The 9,845-nt window shown below is 52.9% G+C and overlaps 1 protein-coding gene across 3 annotated transcripts in view; it reads right to left on the reverse strand.

Annotated features, from left to right (window-relative positions):
• KIRREL3 (kirre like nephrin family adhesion molecule 3) overlaps window positions 1-9,221 on the reverse strand; it is a 343,289-nt gene extending 334,068 nt beyond the window's left edge. For 2 of the 3 annotated variants that reach the window (XM_052786336.1, XM_052786334.1), the window contains exon 1: window positions 9,096-9,221. In XM_052786336.1, coding sequence (XP_052642296.1) covers window positions 9,096-9,156 — 61 coding nt within the window. In that variant the 5' untranslated portion in view covers window positions 9,157-9,221. The remainder of the gene's footprint in view (window positions 1-9,095) is intronic. The other variant, XM_052786337.1, reaches the window with a different exon arrangement.
• Between the last annotated feature and the right edge of the window lie 624 nt (window positions 9,222-9,845).

Raw genomic sequence — 9,845 nt, forward strand, 5'->3', positions numbered from 1 at the left:
TGTCTTAAACCTTTTCATTCTCTGGACAAGATGAGGCATATGCATAGACAGTGTCAGACTCTGTGATCGGGAGGACAAAACACTGCAAACAGCTGCGCCTAATTTTAGCATCTGTTGGTTCTGTTTCTTCAGCACTTGCGGGCGGGGGGGGGGGGGGGGGGGGGGCTGTCACTCCCAGCTTCTTAAAGACACAGCCAGAAGGAAAAGAGAGAAGTGTTAAATCACACTCCGGGGATCAGCTTGTGGGAGAGAGCAAGAAACAACCCAGGAAGGCATCACTGACCAGCAATGGCATCCATTCCCTGCTGCTGCAGGTTACCCCATGCCCCGCAAGGATGCGCAAGGGGTTCATCACCTCCATGCACAGCGCTGCCAAACTTATGTACGTTTATCACCGGGGGGGGGGGGAACAAGAAGCAGTGGGTCAGACACAGCCCCACATTCCCCTCCTACACCCTCGCCCTTTCTGCTTTTTGAGCAAGCCCATGGCATTTGCACCACTGCTATGTGCTCCCTGGCAGGGTCACCTCGAGATTTGCCCCGTTGCCTGGAGATGCATCCAACCACGCAACGGGGTGATGACCACTGCTCCTCAGGAGAAGGTGTGGGAACTTCAGAAGGCCCCCAATTCTTCTCCCCACCCCAACCCTCAAGCAAGCTCTCTGCAGCACAGGAGGGGGAACGATCTTGGCTGCTGAACCCCAAACCTCAGGCTTGGTGCTCTCAGCATCTGGAACCGAGCAGGTCGCCTTGAGCCTCTCCGACGGAGCCCGACGCTGGCAGCTCGGCTCCATGCAAGCACTGCTGCTGCCACCGCCAGGCTGAACCGAAAAAGCGAGGCTAAAAACTGCATTAGCTCTGCCAGGTGACCTGGTTCGAGATTCAAAATACTCGGGTATTCCTTCCCCCGTGGACCCCCGGTGCTCCCTTCCTCTAGTCTGAATTATTAAGACACCCCACATGTCCGCAAGCTGTTTCTTCAGCACCGTAAATGCGCAGCCTAACGAGGCGAGAGCCACAGTTAGGCTCCGCTCTGCGAACGAGCTGCAAAAACCTCTGACTGCTCGCCGGGCCTGCTAGGACACGACTGGGATGCTCTGCTCAAGTCACCTGGAACAGCAATGGACAGTCATTAAAATACGCACTCTGCGGGGTAACAAGTCCACACAGACCAGAGGCAGAGACAAGCATTAGAGGAGCTAATAAGGCTCATCTGACTGCTAATGATTTTGTCTACAGTTATTTTTGTGCAGCTGGGAACAAGTGGCTACAGTCAGCTACTTGCCAGCTGGGGAGAAAGAAGCAGTTTTGCATCACTGGGAGTGGAAACACATCCAGCTCAGCCCCCCATCACGCTCCCAGATTTTCTCTCCTTGCTGGCAGACCTTGCCAGGGACCGACCAAGACAGCATCCAGTGACATCTCAGGTTGACTGGTGAAGATGCAAGCGAGGGATGGTCAAGAACAGGGTTTTCCTGAAGACACAGCTTGAGGAAAGGATTCAAGCCTCTGCTGACAACTGAGCAACACCTCGATGTGCTGGCTGGATTCAGTCCCTTTACAGAAGCCAGATACCCTTGTCTGTTTGGCAGAAAGAAACTCTCATTCACACAGCTGAAGGCAGAGCAGCCAAAGGTGACCATCTCCCTTCATCCACCTTCACATGCGTAAGCCTTGCCAGGATGCACCAGCGTCACTCTTTCACGATGGCCTGCATCTCCATGGCTTTGGGAAGCCTCGAGCTGTAGGCAAGCTCAAAGCTCACACAGTTCTCAAAGCACAAAATGATCCTCACCACAAAGGAGGTGATGGCCAAGCCTCGCCCCTTGGCCTCACCAATTGCAGCCAAGCAACTCTCAGTTTGCACTGGAAAAGGCAGAGGCAGATCCATCCGAGCACTGGTGGCCTGGACAGATCTGCAGAAGGGTGCTCGTCCTGAGCCAGCAACTCCAGCTGCTCAAGCCAACATTGGTCGAATCAAGTTTTCATCTTTGGGTTGCCAGCCAGTGCCAGAGAAAGAGCAGACCTGTTAGTCTGGAAGGAAGATCCGTGTATCCCTTTGCACCCTGTACCATCAGCTACCCCCTGCTGTAAGTTGCTTCTGCACCCCATCTCCACATCCCCTTAGGATCCAGGTACCTCCAACCAAAGCGGCTCCTTCCATCCCACACTCTCCATGGAGACTTGCAAAATCCCTCCTGTTGTTACTGCCATGCTGGCCATTATGCAAGTTCAGCTGTCTTAACTCTATGCTGAGCATACAAGTGGGGTTGACATTTATTTAATCCTCATAGTAATGTTGACTGTGTACTTACTGAGACACCTCATGCTTATGGAAGACATTTGTTTCCAAGCAGCTTATGCTAAATTGCAGTGATATAAAGGAAACACTTATCCAATATTGACATTTACTGACTGGCAGCATACAGCTTGAATACTCATTTGTGCTAGTGGAGGGGGCGGGGCGGAAACCTGAGAAGGATTCAGGCCCTTAATTTCTGATCTTTCAATGAGTTAGGCAATATTAAGTTAACGAGTGAATACCTGCCCAAAACACAAGGTGGGACTCCAAAGCCGATGGCTTCTCCGACTCACTCCCTGCTTGGAGGAAAATAAAGTAATATTGGACCCACAGCACAAAGCTTTGATCCTTCATCCAAGAGGAAGTTTGAGACAGTTCATCCCTTCTACTATCAGTGCATATTTCATCCATAATTAGCAAGGCTCCTCTAGCCTGCGGCACGCATCCTGCTGGGCAGCGGGCTTCTGAAAAAAAACCCCATTATCGAATATTTTCTGTATTTCCCCTCCCACAAAGACAGGGTTGCTCACCCAAAAGGCTCCTGAAATTTTCAGCCTTTAGGTGCTGCAGCATCCAACCAGACCCTGGCACACCCGGGCAGGGTGTACCCGACAAGGCTTTGCCACATGCCATATTGAAAATGGCAACAACAGACCCAAGAACATAAATTCACTAGCACTTAAGAGGTGAATTAGCCACCATCTGACCACACACATATCAAACCAGCGCTGCAATTCCACCAAACACAAAGTAAGTGGAAACAAAAGAAAGCATCTATTATCCTAGCTGAAAGTCTGACCTGCTTGCATCAATGGTTAATGAGCAGCAGTTATGGCAAAGCCCTCAAAAAACAATTACATCCTGCTCCACCATGAGAGCCCAAAATGCAACAGACCAAAAGCTTGCGTTGCAAGCGGGGGCGTTGAATGAACACATTAAGACAAGATCTCATCCCGAAGTTAGCATCTGAATTTAACAATGCAAGTGTTCCACCTCCTACTTACATAGCATGTGACATTGAAAGAGGCAGGACGCCCAGAGCCCATCGCTAAGAGCTACACACACAGGAAAGCACATTTAGATTTTTAAACTGTTTAAAGCAACTCGGTAAAAGGAAGAGCCACGTAACAGCCAAGTGACCTACAGCTCCTTCTGCTCCACTTTCGAGTCTGCCGCTGCCACCAGGGAAAGGCAAACACTTGAGCATGGGTCTTGCCAAGCGAGGCAATGAATAAACAGTCTCAACTATACTCAAAAGGGATATTGAACCAGGACATCTGTTAGGCCACAGTTTGCAAGACCAGAACCCAGCATTTGCTCTGCCCTACCACAATGCGCAGTTCGGAAATGAATATTTTCCTCTTCCCCCTTCGAGTAGTTTGGAGTATAGACCTGCCCTGAGGTACAGCGAAGTACAGGAACAGAAACCCCCAAGTTTTGAGTAGCATCAGGATCCCGCTATTCAACCCTTGCCTGGAAAGAGTAGCATGGGTTTTAAACTTCATTTCTTCCCAGCCAAGAGAAAAGAAATCCCGCACGTTTCCTGGCACGTTTGAAATTAATACTGCAGGCGATGGATTCACACACACCCTGCAAGAGCTGGGACAATTGCCAGCCCCGAAGGCAGGGCAGACCGCCTTAAAAACTCACAGCTCCACCAACTGCCTTAAATCTCAGCAAACAAGATACTGATTTACAACCAATTTGTTTCACTACCTATTGATTTATAAAATAAGCTTGTACACGGTCACCATGGCTTGCTCTCTTTGGCCAGAGGTAGCTCCCCATGAAGTCAAAGGAAAGACTTGTCTTGCTCCTGAAAGGAAGCTAAATTAGGGCCTTCATCAACTGTTGTTATAAATTTGCTGGTCTTTAAAATAAATAAAAGAAAAAAAAAAAAAGCTGTTTAATCCTACTGGAAGGATCCAGGAAGTAATGTTAAGCCAATTCTCCAGCAGCATTTTCAGAAAGTCCCCTCCACCCAGCACTGCACCTCAGGCACGCTGAGGAGCTGAAAGCTAGGAGCAACCACACAAACTTGCAAAACCGATCATTAAATCGGAGGCTTGAAGGGAGGCACACTCTCCATCACAGACTGCTTGTAGGAAAACAGTTTATTCAAAGACCTTGATCCTCAGCCAATTCACGACCTAAGGGGCACATCGGCCTCTCCCCTTTATTTACGGCTACAAAAGGAAGAAGAGCATCGAGCCTTTTTATTCCAACATATACAGTCCAACTACAGAGAGACTAGGAGCTGGTAGCACACAGCGCTGGTAACCTGTCAGGGATTTCTGTGCACGTTTCTACTCCAGTTGGTGTCCCCTAAAACAACAGGAAAGCACAGAAGTAATCGACATCTGCCCGAGATGTGCTGTGCATAAACTGCCCAGGGACCTCTGCCTAACCTTGGAAGGGGGGACGCCGGTCGGGATGCAGCGTTAGCATCAGGGCAGGTGTTTCTCCTCGCTTTCCTCCCTCTGGCAAGGGGCACCTGAACAAAACCGCAGCCCACCCCCCCCTCGTTCTCTTCAAATAACTGAAGCCTTGCAAGAAAGCCAATTTGAGCAAAGCCATCTGTGGTCCTCACGCAAATCTCGCTGCAGGAGGTACAGCCTGAAGATGGGAAAGCATGCAAAAATCCAAGTTGTGTTAAAACAGATGTCGGAGGCAGCAATGCTGCACTCTTCCTCCAGGATAGCGCAGACTGGACAACACCAGCTCTAACTCAAGGCTTACTTCGGTTTCCCTTCCATGCAGCCCCGTCGAGAACTCCTGTGCCCCTGCCAAACCCGCACCTTCCCACCAGCAGCACCTCCCATCTTCACAAAGCACCTTCCCCAAAAACTACTGTCTTCTACTCCACCATTTTCAGTTGCAACTTCTTGTGCCACTAGCACTCTTCCTTGGCTTAATTTTTAAAGCCCATTAGCACTTGCTCATTTTGCAGCACCGTATGCCCTCATTGCACTTCCCAAACAGCTCCCCAGTGCTGATATTCACCTGATGGGTTTAGGAAACAGCCCAACACACTTCTCTCGCAACGCTACCCTGCTCTCTGCACGGCAGGAGGAATTAAATTTTAAAAGGGATCACAACCACAGACTTCCAGGCTTCTCATTAGCAGGCTCATGGTTGCCACACACAGCAACCCACAAGCGCACCTTGCACCCAGTGGGCTGCAGAGAGGAGCAAAGTCACCAGCCCTTGTACGCACACCTCCCAGCACTCTGTAAGCTTGCATTTTTGCTCCCTGTCACCCACCCGAGATGCCAAAATCCTCATTCTCTGGTCCTAAGCAGTGGTGGTAGGTAGAATTGGCCTGGTTTCTCTCATAAGCATAATTTCCTTCCCTTCTCCACCTGGGGGCTGATGACAAGCCACTGGGAAGTTGAGCCATTGCTGCTAATAACAGGCCCCTCTGATGGAAGACTGCAAAGCATTTGCTTCCAGGGAGGAACCAAGTGAACTGTGAAGGAGAAAAACATACCCTGCAACACCCGGAGAACTTGGTATTCATCACCCTGAGGGAAAGCAAACATGCTTTTGGAAAGAGAGACCCAGACAGGCAGAAATCTTCCCATCCGAGGTAAATTTCAGATCCTGCCAAATTCAGCTAGGTTGTTACAGTACAGGCCAGTAAGAGGAGGAGGCGGTTGCAAGTACATCTTCAGTGGTACTCCTTCCCACAGCCCCCACTTTGCGCAGCTGAGGGACTTTCCCCAGTTGCTTCCAGCCTCACCCAGTTTGGAGCAGAGGAGGGAGGGGTAAGCTGTTCACCAGGCAGAAGCAAAGGCAGCTAGTTTCATGGCGGCATCAATTTCTTCCCACCAAGGGGCACCACATATCTAGTCTCCACAGGAGGCAAATTGTACTGTGACTTTATCTCCCTTTCCACCAAAGCTGTGGTCCAGGGAAGGGGGTGGGGGAGTGGGCAGCGAGCAATTCCAGGGGGAAAACAGCCCTGTATAGGAAACGCTGACCCATCGACTTTCAGAAAGAGAAAACGCAGGCTTTTTCAGACCATTTGCAAGGGTGAAAGCCAGAGGATGCTCAAGGGAAGGCAATTTGTTCTTCCTAGATCACCTCAAGAGAAGCACAGAAGTCAGCTGCGAAAGAGATTCTCCTCTTAGGCTGAGCCATGCCTGCGTGCACCCAGGTGCAGCGCGGCCCCAGACAGGGAGCAACAAGCACCTTCCTCCTGCAAGCTCAGCTGGGTGCCCAAGTTTCAGCCTGCACAGTTTGCAGAAACAGCAGGATGCCAGCATGCCACAAGGAGGCACAGGACCCACGAAGCACAAACCCAAGGGCATAGGTGCACAGATCCGGTGATGAAAAATGCCTTTTCGGTGAGGCTTACACAAAGGGAGCTTTTTTTTTTTTTTTTTTTTTTAAACTAGTATCCCAGCCACAGATCACAAGCAAGGTTTTCAGCAGAGGTGATCCTCCCATCCCTGCTGCCCTTGGCTCAGGGGAATTTAAGTCCTGCCTGCCTTATTATGGCAAATCCTTTCAAGCCACTTTGGTGCCGCAGGCAAGCAAACGCAGCTCTGCCTGCTCCTTGCCCACCAAAAGGAGTCACTGAAACTCCTGACGGGCAGCGTCGAGTGATTTTAGTTGTTCCTCCAAGTGAGTTTTGGCCCACCAACTCCCTCCAGTGAGGCACGACTGCCCTCTGGGTGCACGCTGAACATCTCACCCCCGTGGCCCGCCAGTCTTTAGGAGCACCTTTGCCCAAGGAAAGCAAATGCCGCCGCATCTGGACCCACCAGAACCACCGCAGCAGCTGCCCGAGGAGAGGCAAACACAACGTATGCTAGAAAATAAGCTTCAGTTCCTACATCCAAGGCCATTCCTCCCCCAAAGTACCATGCAGTTTAAGGAATCCTTTGCGTGAAATCCCATTAGGGATCCTTTGCATGGTTTCACCCCAAAGGGGAAAGCCACGATGCTGCCGACAGCCCCTTTCTCGTATACCATGAGCATTAACTCCATAGAAATGCATTCGGTTCATGCGACTGGAGAAAACAGCCGAAAACGCTCTGCAAGACACTATCTCTCTGCCTCGTAACCTGGCATGAATAAGCAAGGTACCAGATGGACACTCCTGACTGTACAGACAGGGGAGACAAATCAACTGAGCTCAGGCTACATGAAGCAGAGCCGAGGAGTCACGGCAGCTTTCGAACACAACCACTATTAAAAAGTGCATCAGCCCTTATTAAAAGTAATGGCTGCAAGGGGGGGGGGGAAACCCCAACAAAACAAACGCCCACTGGATCCCAGACACAAACTTACTCAGCTCTGCTAGCAAACTGCCATTTGACCCGTAGGGAGTTGAGAGATTCGTGGGAGCTGGGAGAGATACGAGAAGGCCAGGATGAGCTTCCAGATTGCCGACATCCCCGGACCCGCTGCTGCCCTGCTGTACCAGGGAGAGTTCAAATTTGTTCAGCCAGAAATCTACACAGAAGACACAGTGGGTTTCTTTTGTGCAGAAGCAAAGGCGAATGCAAACACAGCTTTCTCCCTGAAGGAATATTAGTACAAGCAGAGAGAGGGAAAGAGAAAAGGGGAACGGAGGGCAGCGTGGGAGCCCGACATCACATCCGAGCCCAGGAAAAGAAGAGGTAGGGACAACCAGAAGCGCAGCCACCTCTCCTGCTTGGGGAATAGGGGGAAACGCAGCGTATGGGGGGGATGTTCAGCAATAAATGTCTGGCTGAGCAAAAAACCAGCTGCCCGTTGAGAAGCACTACTCTCTCCAAAAGTTTTATCCTTCATTTAATCAACAGATGGACTAGCTGCGTGGGTTTGGGTTGGGGTTTTTTTCCCTTTTTTTTTTTTTTTTTTTTTTTTTAGAGCAACCCCAAGCCCTACCCTCACAAAAGCTGGCTTCGGGACCACGGCGGCGTGACACAGATGGTATTTGACACCGGCGTTGCAAGGGGATGAGCAGCAGATAGGCGAAGCTTGGGTCTGGCTGTAGCTCAGCGTCCTCCACAGGTGACAGATAGTCCAGGGACCAGGCACACGGCAGCACATCAAATACAGCTTCCCAAAACGCCCCCCCCGCCCCCCAAATCCCTCTTTATTTTTTTATTGGCCGGGGGGGGGGGGGGGGGGGGGCAAGCAAGTAGCAAAGTTGCAGGGCAAATTCCTCCGGATTCGCACGCTCCCGCCCCGGCTCCCGGGGAAATGGGATCCGGTTGTGCCCCCCCCCCCCCCCAACCACCGCAGTGGCTCCCCACCTCCCATCGGCTGGCTGCATTCAAAGCAACTCTTCACACCCCCCCCCAGGAGCAAATCGCTCCCTACCCGGGCTCTGCAACCGCAGGCTCCTCCGCGCAGCCAGCGGGGCTCTCCCCGGGCTGGAGCCAGCCTCTGCCGCCAACCGAAGAGGCTTCTTCCCTCCCCACCGAAATTAACCATCCATCGCCTCCCCGGTACCGGCGAAAGGACCGGGCGGCGACGGAGGGGGGGGGGGGTGGCTGTTGCTGAGCAAAGCCGTGTTTACACACAAACACAGTCTAATTAACGGAGCTGGAGCAGAAAGAACTCATTTACATGCTAAAGATTTTCCCTTTTTTTTTTGTTAAAAGAAAGGCAAGCTGCCTCGCCAGAGATGCATGAAAAACTCTGCAATCCTCCCTCTCTTCCCCCCCCACCTTTTTTTTTTTTTTCTTTCCCCCTTGTGCAAGGAGCAAAAAGCACACCCACCCCGGGGACACCCCCCCCAATTCCTCCCGTCCGCCCCGCTCGGAAACTAAGTGCGGGGCGCCGGGGGTCCTACCGTGGCTGAGGAGGAAGCACCCGAGGAGGAGGAGGAGGAGGTCTGCCTGGAAAGCGCTCATTCCTCAGGGTGGGCTCGGCGCTGGGGGTTTGGGGGGGGGGGGGGGGGGAGCTCCGTTGCCACTGCCGGCGGGGGGCTTCAGGCCGCCGCCGCCCGCCGGCTCCGCTCGCCCGGCTCCATCACCGCCGCCTCCCCCCCCCCCCCCCCCCCAGCTCCTCCCCCGGCAGCGCTGCCTTGACTGGCGGAGCGAGCCTCGCCGGCGCAGCCTGGCTTTTTGAGGAGGGGGGGGGGGGGGAGGAAAGTGATGGTTAAAGGGGGAGTAACTTACGCGCAGCCGGGGGATGGCTCAGCCTTGCCCACACCGGGATAGGATGCACCGGGGGGGGGGGGGGGGGGGGGGGAAGCAGCCGCAGCCGGACCCTCACCCCGAGGTCCTGTCTGGGGAGGGGGGGTCCAAAATGTAACACACCCCCCCCCCCCGGGGATAAGTTAATATCCTCACAGCTGCCGGCCTCACGCAGGTCCTGGGGGGGGTCGTCCAGTGCACCCCAGTTGCAGCCTGACACCCCCCCCGAGGGGGGGGCAGCGGCTCCTTCTCCCCCCCCCCCCCCCCAAATACCCTCCGGAGCCGGGAGGGGGAAAAGCCACAAACAGATTCTCCTCCCCCCCCCCCCCAAAAAAACCCAAAACCGAAATAAAGTTTGGGGGGGGGGGGGGCGATGAGGGAGTCGGCCCCTGCACGAGGGCTTG

This window comes from Harpia harpyja, chromosome 4 (assembly GCF_026419915.1).
Source record: "Harpia harpyja isolate bHarHar1 chromosome 4, bHarHar1 primary haplotype, whole genome shotgun sequence".
NCBI classification, from domain to species: domain Eukaryota; kingdom Metazoa; phylum Chordata; class Aves; order Accipitriformes; family Accipitridae; genus Harpia; species Harpia harpyja.